This window comes from Penicillium longicatenatum, assembly GCF_028827895.1.
Source record: "Penicillium longicatenatum strain IBT 33135 chromosome Unknown contig_6_segment0_segment0, whole genome shotgun sequence".
In the NCBI taxonomy this organism is placed as follows: Eukaryota; Fungi; Ascomycota; class Eurotiomycetes; order Eurotiales; family Aspergillaceae; genus Penicillium; species Penicillium longicatenatum.
The window spans coordinates 2,539,200-2,554,907 of NW_026643123.1; the positions used below are offsets into that span (position 1 = coordinate 2,539,200).

Here is a 15,708-nt window from a genome sequence, read left to right on the forward strand (position 1 = left end):
CCAACGTTCAAACAGACGAAATAGATTGCATTTCTAAGGTTGATAAAACAATGAAGATACTGTGAGTCGAAGGTGAAATGAATAATACCTAGGTAAAAATAAAAAAAGAAGATATGGTTGTCTCACCAAGTAGCCCAATTCCTTGTAACAAGACGGTGTATTCTGGCGACGCCATCCCAGGGTGAAAGTGTCTCTGCAGAATTGCTTCCCTCAAGGGTCACTTTCATTGCTTAGCGCCAAACAGCGTCGCGGATTACTCGCGCGAGTGAAGTGACGACCCCAGGATTCGTACCAGGCACCAGTACCTGCTGGTCAGGTGACCGAAGCAAGGTTGCGGACTTGGCGGTGAGCCTTCCACTAGGTTATCCATGACAGATTACCTATTTTCGTCACATATTAGGCTTATAGATGGAACACAAAGCAAAGGTCAAACCTTAAGACCAATAGTCCTCATGGATTTACTCTCCATTGCAATGTACGAATCCTCATTTCATACTTCTCCGGTTTGATACAGATAACGCCTTTGCTTCTTTGAAATGCTTATCCTTTTCTTGAAAGAGAAAAAAAAAATTTTATTCCCAAGGTAAAAGGCCCCGGAATCAAGTATGGATCAAACTATATTCAGGAACCATGGCCAACCACAACCTGGAAGCCCCGAAAGAAATTGAAAAGAGGAAATATGAAAACTTCAATTTCGATCATCTCCGTTTCGAGCAGCGCCGCCCCCAGTTCAGGGATTATTACTTGGCGAAGAAGTGTTCATCAGCATAGCCCCGAAGCAAACGGAATGCCCATGACGTAGATGCCGGCGCCCTGGCGCTCGGCAGTGGACGATCGGATCATTATCCCCATACTGTACACTCCCCACCCAACCATGGCCTGATCATGTGAAGTTGTGGAGATACTTTTGCCATCCGCTCATCTTTGTCCATTTCCTTACCCCATTGTGACCCAGAATCCATTGCCAATATGGCCCCATTCCGCAACTTCCTCGGCCGTAAACCCCAGCCCAATGGCGGGGAAACCGTTGGCTTCAACGAAAACAATGAGAACAATCCACCTAGTCAACTCCAGCGTCCTGGTCCCACACCAATCGAGGTACGGGGAAGCCATGATGGGGTGCCTCCCGAGTATAAATTGAGTGGTATGACCTAGTCTCTGGAATCGCTCTAGGGCGGCCGATATCGTCGCTACAAACCAATGGGGAAGTTCATGCTAATCGCTTTAACAGTTGTGAATGACAGCGGCGTCTATCTTCCAGTATGACACTTCTTTGCAATTGAGCATTATATGCCAGGAACTAAATGACCTCCAGCCCTCTCCACCAGAGAAGCAGAGTTTCTGGTCCCGCTACCCCGGCTCAACGCGGTCGTCAAATCATCATCGCGATCTAGTGGACGAGAACGAACCATTCTCAATATCGCGCGAATCCTTTGACTCCTACCGCCGGTCTTTTGTATGCGCCTCATCTTTTTGTCCCTCTGCGCACTACTGACCCGACCGCAGGATATATCCGCCCGCGCCCCAGTATCACACCCCGATGCCGTCCCATCCCGCACCTCCCTCGACTCCCGCTTTTGCCGAGTTACATCGCCCGCCATGCGACCCACAACTTTCGAAAAGCCCGACGTAATGAAAGAAGAAGTCTTCGAGGACGTTGGACTCAACGACGAGGCAAAGCCTAAGAAAAAGGGCATTTTCGCCCGGTTTGGCGATTCTAGCGATGCGCCGTCATCTGGCAAGTCTACTTCCTTTGGGTTCCACATTCCTGGCAGGAAGCGCGGGCAGAGCGGCGGGGGATCGGAGATGTGCTCTATGCCAAAGCCTGAGCCCATGACCGCATCTACGCCAGAAATTAATCGCGAATGAGCATGAATGATGAAACTTGCTGATAAGGCTCTGATTTATGAGAGGCGTTTGGAGTTCATCTGGGGGGTTTGCACTCTATTATGATATCCTGGGACTGGGTAGTTCCTGTTGGATACGAATTAGTAGGCTGTAAGCGTTATACGGCTTGCTTTGATTGTATTTGCGGACTCGCATATTGTACATTTCTTTGTCTTGTGGATGATAATCGCTGCAAGAGATCATTTTTCTTGGACAATACATCTTTATTTCATAGATCGATGACGTACATCTGCAATTCAACACTTGCATGGATCTCTTTTAATTCCTGTACGTCCAAATGAATTGCAAGTTCCTCAACGCTACTGATACTGATACATTTACTGCGTAGATTTCACCTTGTCTTATCACTGCAAACTGTGCAAACATGGAACCGGCAAAAAAACTTCCTCCGCCCGCAAACCAAAAAAATTATCCTCTAGCACGCCGAGCATCACCAGCTCGGATATTCACCCACTTTTTTTTCTAAACCGGTTCCGGAGACGTAGCAAAAGTCGCTACCTCATATATCCACAATGGCCGGTGTGAAACGTCCCGTCGATGCCAAAGAAGACCGCAATGGAAAGCGGAGCAAGCAGGCCTCCGCACCCGCGAAGAAATCTAAGGTCGCTGCGCCAGTGAAGTCTAAATCGAAGGACGTGAAGTCTGGAAAGAGCGACAAGAAGTCGTCGAAGAAGGTCCAGAAGGAGGAATCATCCGAGGACGAGGACGAGTTCGATATTGACAACATTTCTTCCGACGATGATCTCGACGAGGTTGATGAGATTCCCAAGGAGGATGTTGATATGGAGGATGTGAGCGATGAGAAGGAAGCCGCCGAGGATGATGATGAGGAAATGGAGGATGACAAGCCTGAAGGCCACAGAAGTATGTTTCCTCATGGCGGTGCAATATTCGGAGCAGAAAAACTAACAGATATCTCTTTTCCAGACCCCAATGCGAATGCGTCTCGCGAGTCCCACATCAAGCAAAAGGCTCTTCAACAGGAGCGCAAGGCCGCGAAGCCCAATGCCGATATGATTGCCCGTTCCAAGAAGCTCTGGGAGCAGCTGCGCCGCAAGTCCCACGTCCCTCTGGAGCAGAGAAAGAAGCTCATCAAGGAGCTGTTCGAAATCATCACTGGCCGCGTTCGGGATTTCGTGTTCAAGCACGACTCTGTTCGTGTCATTCAGACCGCTTTGAAATACGGAAACTTGGAGCAGCGCAAGGGAATTGCACAGGAATTGAAGGGAAGCTACAAGGAATTGGCCCAGAGCCGTTACGCTAAGTTCTTGGTTGGAAAATTAATTGTCCATGGTGATTCTGAGACTCGGGATCTCATCATTCCCGAGTTCTACGGACATGTCAAGCGCCTCATTCGCCACCCCGAGGGCTCTTGGATTCTTGATGATATCTACCGCACAGTCGCCACAAAGGAGCAGCGCACAAGAATCCTGCGCGAGTGGTACGGCCCCGAGTTCATTCATTTCCAGGATGACAAGGAGAAGTCGGCGGACCTCCGCAAGATTCTGGAGGCCTCCCCAGAGAAGCGGAATCCCATTATGAACTTCCTCCGTGAGCTGATTAACCAGCTGGTTCAGAAGAAGTCCACTGGTTTCACCCTTCTGCACGATGCTATGCTGCAATACTTCCTTGCTACCAAGCCCGGTAGCTCTGAGGCGAACGAGTTCATTGAGTTGATCAAGGGCGACGAGGAGGGTGATTTGGCGAAAAACTTGGCTTTCACTCAGTCCGGTTCGCGCCTGATGAGCTTGACTCTGGCTTATGCCAATGCCAAAGATCGTAAGCTGCTTTTGCGTTTCTTCCGCGAAACCATCAAGGCGATGGCTGGTGATATGAACGGCCACATGGTCCTGCTTGCCGCATACGAAGTTATTGATGACACAAAGTTGAGTTCCAAGGCCATCTTCCCCGAACTCTTGAACCAGAACGACCCCGAGGAAGCCCGCCATGAAGAATTGCTCTACCAGATCAACGATCTGACTGCCCGTGTTCCCATTCTGTTCCCCTTCGCTGGCGACCGCGTTAAGTGGCTCCTGCCCGAGCAGGACCACGAGGTGCTCAAGGAGGTCCGTGAGGTCCGGAAAGAGACCTCCAAGAAGGATGCCTCCATCCGACGCCAAGAGTTGGTCAAGGCCGCATCAGCGACCTTGCTCGAGCTCATTGCCGCTCGTGCCGAGACTCTGCTTGAGACTACATTTGGTTGTCAGCTCATCGGTGAGGTACTCTTCGAGGCCGATGGCAACAAGGATGCCGCCCTTGCGGCTGTAGCCCAAGCCGCCAAGGCCAAGGCCGACACCCCAGACTCCTCCGTTGGACGTCTTCTCAAGTCACTTGTGCAAGGCGGCCGGTTCAACCCCGCCGAGAAGACTGTCGAGAAGGTGGAACCCGCACTCAACTTCCACGGTTTGCTCTACGAGCAGATCCGCGATGAGATTGTGGAGTGGGCTACCGGAGCGAACGTGTTTGTGATTGTCGCCTTGGCTGAGTCAGACGACTTTGAGAAGAAGAGCGAGCTGCTCAAGACTCTCAAGAAGAACAAGAAGGCGCTGGAGCAGGCCTCGGCGTCGGGCGCAGAGGGCAAGAAGGCCGGCCCGACCAGCAGCGGCGCCAAGTTGTTGCTGCAGAAGCTATAAACATCTAGCGGGTATTGTTTTTTTTGATGTAATATGTGTACTTAAGGTATAAAAAGGAGTTTGCGAACCAAAAAGCATCCGATTATTTTATTTTTCATACAAGTTCTTCATTTTGCCCTAGGAGATTTGTACAGTAGAAGTGATCGAAATTAAATTCCCCACCGAGTGGAGCTCCCATGGTTTGAAACCGCGGCTCTCAGGGGTTCGTTCCATTCAACGGCAGCCCGAATACTGTTGTCTTCTGAGAATTGGAAATTGCTAGGAGTCAAGCGAGACATGCCTTGCATTGTGCGGCTCATGCATCATTGTGCGACTGGAACCCTGCCTTAGAAGTTGTATCTGTACAAGAGATATCAAAATGGGGCGCTAAGACAGTTCCACTAAACACAAACATGCCGGTAATTAGACTTACGAGCTAAAAGAACACAATGGGGATTGTTAGCGCTTTAATGGTGAAAGGCGATAGGTAGAGGTAGCATAGCATATATAGAGAATTCTGAATCTAGATGACGACCAGCTGCCACCGTACAAGCTACATGAGCCCTCGAGACATGGAAGACTTGTGATTGTAAAAAGCGCATTGAATCTTCAAGTCCCGATTGCCCAATCAGGCAATGATCATTAGCCACGCTAAACCGTATCCAATCCGTCCGTTAGGGGCAGCTTTTTCAGGGTACAAAACCAGGCCGGTCTTTTCCAGTTCTTCATATCCTCATATCCTCCAGGTTGTCGGCCCAGGGCTCCCGCCTTCCGCATGCCCTCCCTCACTCTGACCGACCCGGACATGATCCTGCCGTATGACGGTAGCGAACGCGAATCCTCTACTCCCTCTCCGCCCTCCCAGCTCGTCTACCTATCCAACCTGAATGCTCGGTACAACTCGTCAGACCCCCATGCCAGCTCCAGTGTAGCCAGCTCCGGCAGCCGGGCCAAGAAGAATTTTTCGCGAAATACCTGGACCCACGAGGACGTCACTACCAACCCGAGACGCTTGTCTGATATCGGGGAGGAGCTGTCGCCTGCGCGTTTGGGGGGTTTTGATGAGGAAGAGGGCCAGGATAAGGGGCTCGGGGATGCGCAGGGAACTCCTGACGCGAAGGATAATGCGTGGAGTAGTTCAAGCTCCACGGTTAGTGCGGGGAGTGCACGTCCAAGGGAGGTGACTTCTCCAGCGACAGTTCGTGAGGTGTCGCCTCCGAATGAAGTGATTAGCATGTCGAGTGCTGAGAACGAGGAGGTGAAGAAAGTGCTGTCTCCTGATAGTGGTGCCAGTATATCGGGTAGTCCCATTGCAATTGCTACGGCTGCTGCTACGGGCAAAGGTCCCGGAGAGGATTACTCCTCAGCGATCTTGAGTAGCGAAGCGGAGAGGATTCTGGAAAATGCAAAGAAACGTTTGACGGTATGTGAGGACTGGCGCATGGTATCCCCAAGGAATGCTGACCCGTTTTTAGCTCATGGAGGGCAATCTGAACCGCGCTCGTTCTACTACGCGCCTCACGCCTTCGCCTTCGCCCTCAGCGCCGGGCAATATTCAGCCTCTGGGCGCGCATCAGCCGGCTGGCGGACTGTACAGGTCAATTTCTCGGACTGACCGCAGACCATCCACGCTACGACGGCAGTCGTTCGTATCCTCGCAGGATTCCCCTAACAACAGGCATTCGCGGGTACACAGCGACACGAACTTCCCTCCTGAGTCGAGTATGTCGAACGATACAAAGCGCCTATCCCGCTCCGTAAGTGCTATGGGTGCCAGCACTTCGTCATTTCACCATGATGAGCGCTCATTCCAGTATGAGCCGACTCGCGCATACTTGACGCACCGGTCGTCGACCCCATCTATCAAACCGCCTTGTCCAGAATCGCCACAGCCCGTGCATTCACCGCAGCTCATAGAATCCCCTGTGCCTGAAGAGAATAGCTCATCGGACTCTCCAAGAGGACTGGGCATCTCGGCAGATGACGAGTCAAACTCCAACCCAGGAGACTTCAGTCCAGTATACAGTACTTTTGGCCCACAAAGTCGTGCACAGTCTCAGCTGCAGGTGCGTGACTTGCAATATCAAATGAAAGGCCTTCACATCAAGATCTCCTCTCTCAAAGTTCGGACCCAGGAGGACAACATGCGTCGTCGAAGTCTACAGAGCTTGCGTACGCCGAGTCCTCTGACGCAAGCTGATGCCTGGTATGCCAATGCTCTCGAGTTGAGAGAGGGACAAAGCAGCCGTGGGTCAAATGGTCGACGAGATGTGAGCTCAGAGTATGCTCGCGAGGCTCGCTCTTCTAACGAGCAACTTGACAAGGTCAAGCAATCTGAACGGACTGAAGAAAGCCCCATGGACAACAATCGCGCGAGCCTTTCTCGGGCTCCAGATGCCTGGCCTAATTCAAGACCTGAGGCTTACGACGATGGACGGCAATCTGTTGCTGAAAGTCTGTACGAAGATGCCGAGGAAGGGGACTTTGAGGATGGCGATATCGACCGTGAGGCGTTGGATGAAATCTTGCGAGAACCGCTTGATGAAGACCTAGAAAGCCTTGATGAGTTTCCCGGTGTTGATACTCGGCCCCACGAGGAACGAGAAGATGCATTCGACTATGAGCACTTCATTCTCCACAGTGCCCTGGGCAACTACTCCCGCCAGGTACGCCGTCCAAGCCAAAGCTCCCGTGGTTCAGTCGAGACGACGCGGCCGGGCCGATCAGTGCGACACTCGCGCACGAACAGTGCCATGTCCGTCTCAACGGTTGCCACGTTCGCGACAGCCACCGAGGGGGAGATCCCAGAAGAGGAAGAGGATGATTTGTTATATTGGGACCGGAAGTTCAACCATGGTACGTTTGGTCTCTCCATTGATACCACTCCAACACTCCAACTAACCCCGAGCAGAATTGCGACATCGCCATTCACAAAGCCGCCAGGCCCAACACATTGAGACTGATCGGTCTGAAACTCCCCGAGGGATTCGGGAAGAAAATGGCTCTGTCACTCCCGTTGAAGACCAACAGCTGACCCCCCGTCGCGTGGACATGACTGGCCGCTCCTCATCTGCCACCACCGGCTCCGCAACTCCAACCTCTCTCGTCTCCTCCCTCGTTTCCACCGTGCGGGCCGCTTCCAGCCCGCACCCAGGCTCCGTGACTCCAACCTCGGCTGGCGGCATCAATGATGATGATACCCAGATGTTAGAGCAACTGTTCTCGAGTCTGGGTAATGTCTGCATGGATCTTCAGGCTATCACGACCTCTCCTGATCCCGACTTGAAGGCCGCTCGGGTTCTTCGACGACGATTGGATGCCGCACGGAGAGTGCTGGACGGAGAATTGGATACTTAATACCCCCACTGGGCTCTTACCCAGTATGATTTCTGTGTGCATCATGCTTCTGTACATGTCCTTCCGATCTCTTTTCCTTTAACTTCACTATGATACCCAATGATCTTGTCTTTCCTTCTCTCCATCTTGTTTTATGTTCATGTACGATTGGCCCCTAGTAGCATGATTCCCCAAGTCTCTACATTGTTTACATTTGCAGTCCAAACTAAAGTTTAATAGATTGAGTAAAAAATATACCTGTCAGACCTATCAAATTGATGATCCTATAATCCGCATGTAAAACTACATAGTATTAGTAAAAATCCACACTTTGACTACCCCCACTTCAGACGCGCACAGCAAATAAAAGCAACGCGATGATCCACCAAAGACTACACATTATTCTTTGAAGCAAGCGCATACATGATTGAATTCTCCGAATAACTCTCCATCAATTAGGTGCTATTTAGCATTCCATTCATCATCGCCAACGCTCGAGCGCAAGTGCGTGTTGTGCCCCCTTTTCTGCCCCGCGTCCGGCAATCAGCCAAGACGCGATAAGCAGCCTCTGTCGCGCGCCGGAACGTGGTCGCAAAGCAGAAGCAAAAACGGTAGCCCAGGCGCATCCATCGTAAACACCATGAATACTAACTCTGAGTCCAGGGCGCAAGCGCTCAAAGTGCGAATAAGAGTGCAGAAACCCCACCTCAAAAAGTCGGTGCTGGTTCCGGGTTTTGCGACAATATCATTCACCAGAAGCGCAAACCTCAAGCCCAAATCCAAGTCCAAGTCCTAGAGACTGGATTCAGTCTGTATCAAGTTCATTCAAATCATGAGCAAACCAAATCATCCCTCGCGCCGTCTCCTCATCTTCCAGGAGACGCGCAACCCGCAAAACAGCGCGGAGATCGTCTACCTCCCCGTCAACAAACTCGGTCTCCCTGTCTGCGGTGATGGGCCGGAGCTACCATCCATCCTGGAACTGCCGTTACGAAGCTTGAGGTTTTTTACAGAGCTTTTTAATCAGCCCAAGTACAAGGGGTGGTATGTTCATTCTTTTGTTTTGTTATGTTTTCTCGAGTCTGTCTCGCTCTTGTTCCCCTCTCATGTGTATTCTTTTCCATTCAAGGCTTCCAGGACTCACTGATGGACCAGTAAACTGAGCCGAGCTGTGGCTAATCATTACATAGGGCCGTTCTCTCGGCTGGTCCTTACCACGATACCTCTGAAGAGGGAAAGTTTTACGCCGTGGTCTTGGAACAGAACCAGGTGTACACGCATGGACAGGCAGAAGGAGCTATGGGGTCATCTATGGGATCAGCTTGATTTGTATAGTGTATTTCTCTTGTGTTAGTACTATTTCCATGCCCTGCTTGAGGCTCTAGATGGTTTCCTTTGGAGGTTTTTTTTTTTTTTTTTTTTTTAATACCGCGGGCTATTTCGTCCCCGCTCGAATCAAATTGATGGCTTTGTTATATCTTTCGTGTATCTCGTAGGTAGCTGCTTGCACCTAGTATTATTACTTGACCGTGCTTCCACTAAGGGGAGAAGAGGATAATTATGATGTTGACGCTCAAATCGAGAACGAAGTTCATCGGTTAAAAAAGATAATCTAGGTGATATATGGTTACATTCGAAGTTGATATAACATCTATATGTCAAAATTACCGAATCTGGAGATGTGTGAAGAGAAAATTCCAGGTGCGTGATTGCCTCCTGGGTTTTATATGCAATGAGCCACATGACCTGACCATAAGATATAGAGGGAATAACCATTCAAATATCTACCTGGCCAGCTACATACATGGAACAGAGATGAGTCGAGTATTAAAACATTCAAGGCTACCAGTTATCAGTCGATAATCACACCAAAACCCCTCAACACCACAGAAGCAAAAGACACTAGGGTCTCATAAAACAGGATTCGAGCTTGCATGCAATTCCTTTTGTTTCCTCTCTTCGCAATGAAACATCCTCCAGTAAGAACGTGTGATAAAAATAAATCCTTAAAAGATAAAGAAAATAAAAACATCGAAAAGCTAAGACTGATTCAGATTTGACGGTAAGGCGCTTGGATTTCAAGAGTTGGCCGGCAACAGCAACCGGGCGCTGTGGTGGAGGTCAAGGGAGCGGGAGTCGGAGGGGTCGAAGAGTGCATTGACACGTTCCTCGAGGTAGTAGGCTGAGAAACAAGTTAGCGGGTGAAATATCAGGAAATGGAAGGGTTGGACATACGAGAGATCTGGATCATGTCAAACCAGCGCACGGCATTTTCGTCACTGCCCTCGGCAGCCTTCAAAAAGCCATTCTCGGGGCGAACGGTAGTCTTGGGTGGGAGACTGCGCATCCGCAATAGCATGTGCAAGATGTCTGCGAACTGCTCGGACTGGGCGTAGTAGTAAGGAGGACGCTTGTCCAGGGGCCAGCGCTGAGAGAAGCTTTCGTTATCCCAGGAGCGGAAGAGCCAGCATGTACGCTCTACGCAGTTCAGTAGTACAATGGCCACAAGGAAGGTTTCGAACCAGCCAGTCTTCTGGCGTTGCAGCAGACGACGCTCCAGGTCATTGATAACTGATTTGCTCAGCTGCATGGCACGTTTCTCCATGGCAGCACGAAGCTGGCTGCATAGCAAGCCGTATGACTCGGGCTCTGAGACCTCCTCAATTGGCACACGGCCCTCGTCGGTGGGCTGAGCAAGGCCATGGATCGTAGTAGGGGGGAGATTAGGGTTTTGGTACACCTTCCATCCAAGTTCGGTATCAACCAGGATATGGGTGGCAACCCACAACTCAACTGCACGTTCAAGCAAAGTGTCCTTTTTCGACTGTCCCAGTTCAGCAGACAGGAGTAAAGTGGGCTTCATGAAAGTCGAGGTTTCACGCTCAAAGAAGAATGGTGCAGTCTTCTTGATGTACAATTCGAGCTTGCTTGGGATATCATCGGAGTCACTGTCCAGCAGATAAATCTCATGGGAGGGACCAGGGAACTGATCATCACCCAGGCCTTGAAGCGCGGGGTCGAGGGCGGAAACCGAATTGTGATGGCCTCGAAGACCGTTGATAGTGATAAACACCCTGCTCTCCTCGAAGTGGGTCGCCTCCATACGACCAACATACATTTCAAACTTGACCTGGTTCTTAATGGCATTGGTATCATGGTAGGCAAGGGTAGCATGCAAGTCTGCAAGGTGTCAGTGGGAATCTTTATGGGACAACCAGAAATACATACTGGCATTGTAAAGCTCGAACTCTTCAGACAGACGAGTTCGAATGCAAGGGTGTTTCCAGAGTCGAGCACTTTCGACACTAGCGCAGGTAGTACAGGGGGTATCCCCTGAGCACTATGAATATCGTTAGTAAAAGCTTCCTTCGTGAGACTGACAGTGATTCATACAGGTTTCTTCAGCATACGGCAACGAATACAAGCGCCTCGTTTTCGCACTTCTTGAACCTCACGACGTCGCTCAGCAGTGAAACGACCCCGCACCTTGGGCTTTGTTGGCTTGGTCGAGTTGCCAAACTCGTTCACAAAGCCTTTGGCTTGTGTGTTAGGATTCATGGCAATGGGACGCGGGTAAGAAGCAGCACGCTGGGTAGCAGCCGTCAAAGTTGGGTCGTGCTCTTGCAAGCTGTCGAAGAGCAGTTGTTCCTGAGTCGACAGCTGCTGATTCCACTGACCCATTTTCATATCACCAAGATGATCGCCGTCCATCAAACCTCCCTGGGGAACCATTTCATTTGCTGAAGCTGCGATCATCGAGAGGGACTGGCGCGCATTGGAGGCGGATTCGGGAGTCATGGAGTTATCACCAAGGGTTGGTGACATAGATGCGTGATCGCCTGAGGTATGACTGGGAAGGGCCGGAATGGCGGGAGGGTTGGAGGTTTGTGAACCTGGGTATTGACTGTTAGTATCCATGAAGCTCACAAAAATCAGGCAGTCGACATACCTGCGTGGTCCTCTCCCTTTTCCTCCTGGTTCTGTCCCTGAAAGCCCTCGGCCTCAAGTGCCGGATCGACAATGACTGTCTTGCCACCGGCCGTCACAGACTGGGTGTATGCGGGCCCTCGCTTGGTGGTGTCAGACGCACCTACCTGGCGGGAAGCCTCAGCCAAGACGTTCAGACCATCAAAGTTCGGACGGTTCGGATTGGGGAACCCGTCTCCTTTTTTACCAGCCGGCGCGTTGGGATCTTTGTTTGCGTCCTCGGTCAGGTCGGGGAGTTCGTGGAGTCGCAAAAGCACACGCTGGCGGTCACGGAGGGGAATGGCCTGGCACTTCTTGACCAGGTGGTTGGTGAGGCTATCGATACGGCCCTTGGGGAATCGCTCACCACAGGCCTTGCAGGTGTGCTGGTAGCGGTTGCTAGAGTCCTCGAGCTTGGGGCCTCGGTTGAAGAACTCGAGGATGAGTTGGTTGGGTTTGCGTCCCATTTTGCACGGGACAAATATAGGAGATGTGGGGTGAAGGGTTTGTTGAAGTGTTCCAAACCAACCCTCGCTTCAGAGAGTCGATGTTGTTGTTTCTGTTCAATCGCAGTCTAATGTTTTTTCCAGAATTCGATGGCAAAGACGCGATCCAACCCACCACAACAAGACGCGGTCTGGGTGAGATTACGATGGGGGCGAATGGACCGGAGGGGGTCGATGAGGCACTGTATGCCCACGCCCAAGATCCAAAGAAGTCGGGACCAAAGAAGGTCAGGCGTAGCCTGAATCGACTTGCGAGAAATAATGTCTCTCGCAACGAGATGTGCGGCAAAACTGGGGGGCAGTAGAGGGCGGTCTGGGAGGCACAAGGGGGAAAAGACAACGCGACGGCTTCACCGCACGCAAGGCGGTGATGAGTGGATGAAAAGGCGGTGATGGGGAACCAAGGCGGTGGATGAGAAAGGGAAGTGATGTCAGGGAAGAGAAGATGTTATGGGAGATCAAGGGGATGGAGACAAAGGGACAGAGAATGACGAGTCGAAGGTCACACTTGGGGAGCGTAGAAGGGAAAATTCCTCCTCTGGTAGAATACTTTCTGATTCTACATTGACTTTCCAACCCACACATAATTGCTGCGGGCATTTTTCCTAGATGTACTTTCAACCCTATTCTATTGGACTGTTTTGTTTTATGGATTTATTTGTAATTTCTTTAAAAATAAAAAATTTCCCCCGGAATAAAATACCTATAAACCATGATCAAGCCCATTCAACATATTCGGTGCTCAGGAGGTCGCCACGGCACTCCCAGCAATGAGAAAATCCGATGCTCATCCCGACTCTCAAGCAATCGGCCCGGACTGACCTTCGCTCGCTGCGCGCCACGTAGTACATTTTCATAGAGCCCGCGCTGATTCAAACAAAGGCCTTTCTTGCGAGCTAGGAGTCGCATGCTACGATTGAAAATGTCATTCCCGGTAAAGTAGAGTAAGGCCGCTCCAATTTCTGCCCCAGGCACAAAGAGTAGATCGATGCGCCGCCAGATCGGGCTACCGGGAAGAGTCGATGCGCCATGCCATTTAGACCCATCGTGATTATGCTTTCGTGAAGTGGCAAGCCCTACCTGAAGGAATCCATCCTCGAATAATTTGGGAATGACTGTGTCTTTCATCAAAGACCGAACCTGGTCTATCGAGGCATTCGGCTTGGTAATGAGGATATCGATGTCTCCCGAGTCCAGTGCCCCGCGGCGGTAAGAACCTGCAATGATCACCTGCAGGTCGTGATCCACTGACTGTACTGCCTTCCGGACGAACGCCCCGTGGGCTTCAACCTCCTTACGTGGGATTCGCTGCATAAAGTCATGATAGTGCTCCACCCCAATGCGCTGATTTGTGGTTAGGCTGGCCTTCTCGAGAAGATCGCTGAGGGACCGATATCCCTGGGCCAGCCATTTGGACGCCTGAGAAAGACCAGCGCCATAGACCCCGAGAAATTCCTGGAGGATACGATCCTCGGCGGTGTAATTTGTATTGTCAAATTGGCGGAGTCGGTTGGTCAGCACGATCTCCTCGATCTTGCCCGCTAATCGCTTTCCGATGCCAGGAATAGCCCGGGCCTGCTTTTGTGTAACAATCTTCTCCTTTTGACGCCGCAAAGCATTGATTCCCTTTCGATAGGCAAAGTTGCGCCAGTGATCGGCGGTGCGTTCATAGTAATCGCACATTTGCTGCAGGATTTCGATGGTTTTGCTGTTGGGGTTATTGTTTCGCATGTCAGGGTCGAACTTCTGCATACACGCGAAGCTCTTTGCCCAAGATTCCGTCCTTTCCACTTTGGATGATTCAGGGGACTTTCGAAGTGTGTCAGACTCCGATGCAGTTGATTCATTATCTGCATCATCTGTGCCTTCATCGTGAGAGTCGAAATAATCGAGAGGCTGATAATCATTGTCAGCAATCAATCCTAATCCGGGTATACTTGGGTATTCACCAAATGGCTAATAGCTCTAGTGTCATCAATTAAGTCATCTAGGGCATCCCTTTCCCGAGTCTCTTCGTCACGGATAATATTCTGCACGGGCTCACTGATTAGTGCTGTCGATGCAGGAAGAGCGACAGGAGAGCTATCTTCATGAGAACGTTGAGTTGACCCTTGGTCCTGCTCTTGTGCGCGTTTGGATTGCTTCAGAGGTAAAGAGTTCGAGGACGCAGGTTCCGGTTCTTCTGGTACAACTGGTGTCTTTTTTTCGGTAACCACCGGGGTTCCCTCGACTTGAAACCGACCATAGCATGGGCTCAAGACCGAGCGGAATCTAATGCAGTCTGATGGATATAGCTCATTGACTATAGAAACTTTTTCCTGTCATCGTGTAAGTTGGGTTCAAAAGAAAGCTCCGAGTGAGTATCCACTAACAGGAAAATTATCCAGCTTAAGGTGGGTGACAAGATCCCGATATGACAATCCTTTGTCCACAATGATATGGGTCACTTTGTCTGGTCTTTCTTGGGCCCATTGTACACCATACTCCTGGGCTCGTTGGATCCGAAGTCGACGAGATGGAGAGACGTCATTGTTTGGGAAGAAGACTGGAGCTATTAGCAAAAGCTCGCGTTGAGAACGTAGCTGAGCTACCCACAGAATACCAGGTGTTTGAAAATCTGCTGATCTTCAGGAACCACTTTGATGTTTTTGTTTGGCTTTCTTTTCTTTGGGATTGGGCCTCTACTCGTTATGTCCGGCATACTTCCGGTAGTGTGTCCACGCTGAACACTTCTCACTTTGGGTTCAGTCGATGGCTCAACCTTTCTCGATTGCTCAGTCCTTCGGAGGTTCTTCACTCTGGTTTTTTCTTTCAGTCCAAGTTTGTCTGTGGGTGGTGGCTTCGGATCTGAGCTCGCCCGGGCAGGTATTTCCAGTGCTGGAGGCTCTGGGGAAAGTGAGACACTCGCGGCGGTTGGTATTGGAATTCCTGAGGGTTTCAGAACGGCAACACGCTCAAAGGAGCCCTCTTCATCATCCTCAGTATCGTCGAGGTGATCTAGTCTTTCGAGGGCTGCAAAGAATCTCCTCTTGCTAAGTTGCTCCTCCTCCATGGCCGGTTAGTCTGGCGTCCGATTTAGGCAAGTATGTATGATCCATAGATGATTCATCTTAGTTTCCAAAATGAAGTCAGAATGGTGGTCACTTTAGGCAGCTCCGACACTGCAGTTGTCTGGTCGACGGCGTGGATCGCGGTCCACGACACGCGAAATTATTACCAGGTCACGGAAAAAGTCTATTTATCCGAATCCGTACAATGCTATATTTCGCTTTCGTCTTACAATTTGGACCTAAATGTATGTTTGATTTAAGTCATGAATGATTTAGTCTATTGTTTTATTCAATAGTGAACAAATGCTGTGTGCTCACAGTGTGATTTGT

At 50.5% G+C, this 15,708-nt stretch overlaps 6 protein-coding genes across 6 annotated transcripts; 4 read left to right on the forward strand and 2 right to left on the reverse strand.

Moving 5' to 3' along the window:
• Positions 1 to 969: 969 nt before the first annotated feature.
• On the forward strand, positions 970 to 1,869 carry N7484_009132 (uncharacterized protein; the record flags this gene model as incomplete). The annotated part of the gene is made up of 4 exons (XM_057119519.1): positions 970 to 1,144; positions 1,232 to 1,260; positions 1,316 to 1,456; positions 1,507 to 1,869. 4 exons carry the CDS (start codon positions 970 to 972, stop codon positions 1,867 to 1,869), a joined length of 708 nt encoding a protein of 235 aa, XP_056969074.1.
• Positions 1,870 to 2,420: 551 nt separating this feature from the next.
• Positions 2,421 to 4,541, forward strand: N7484_009133 (uncharacterized protein; the record flags this gene model as incomplete). Its single annotated transcript, XM_057119520.1, has 2 exons — positions 2,421 to 2,772; positions 2,836 to 4,541. The coding sequence occupies 2 exons, from the start codon at positions 2,421 to 2,423 to the stop codon at positions 4,539 to 4,541; spliced, it is 2,058 nt and encodes a 685-aa protein (XP_056969075.1).
• Positions 4,542 to 5,295: 754 nt separating this feature from the next.
• N7484_009134 (uncharacterized protein) lies at positions 5,296 to 7,877 on the forward strand (the record flags this gene model as incomplete). Its single annotated transcript, XM_057119521.1, has 3 exons — positions 5,296 to 5,943; positions 5,996 to 7,376; positions 7,432 to 7,877. 3 exons carry the CDS (start codon positions 5,296 to 5,298, stop codon positions 7,875 to 7,877), a joined length of 2,475 nt encoding a protein of 824 aa, XP_056969076.1.
• An 811-nt stretch (positions 7,878 to 8,688) lies between these two features.
• Positions 8,689 to 9,182, forward strand: N7484_009135 (uncharacterized protein; the record flags this gene model as incomplete). Its single annotated transcript, XM_057119522.1, has 2 exons — positions 8,689 to 8,900; positions 9,047 to 9,182. The coding sequence occupies 2 exons, from the start codon at positions 8,689 to 8,691 to the stop codon at positions 9,180 to 9,182; spliced, it is 348 nt and encodes a 115-aa protein (XP_056969077.1).
• Positions 9,183 to 9,934: 752 nt separating this feature from the next.
• On the reverse strand, positions 9,935 to 12,289 carry N7484_009136 (uncharacterized protein; the record flags this gene model as incomplete). Its single annotated transcript, XM_057119523.1, has 5 exons — positions 9,935 to 10,038; positions 10,092 to 11,036; positions 11,085 to 11,196; positions 11,250 to 11,749; positions 11,806 to 12,289. 5 exons carry the CDS (start codon positions 12,287 to 12,289, stop codon positions 9,935 to 9,937), a joined length of 2,145 nt encoding a protein of 714 aa, XP_056969078.1.
• A 765-nt stretch (positions 12,290 to 13,054) lies between these two features.
• On the reverse strand, positions 13,055 to 15,380 carry N7484_009137 (DNA-directed DNA polymerase IV; the record flags this gene model as incomplete). The annotated part of the gene is made up of 4 exons (XM_057119524.1): positions 13,055 to 14,224; positions 14,278 to 14,646; positions 14,701 to 14,873; positions 14,924 to 15,380. 4 exons carry the CDS (start codon positions 15,378 to 15,380, stop codon positions 13,055 to 13,057), a joined length of 2,169 nt encoding a protein of 722 aa, XP_056969079.1.
• Between the last annotated feature and the right edge of the window lie 328 nt (positions 15,381 to 15,708).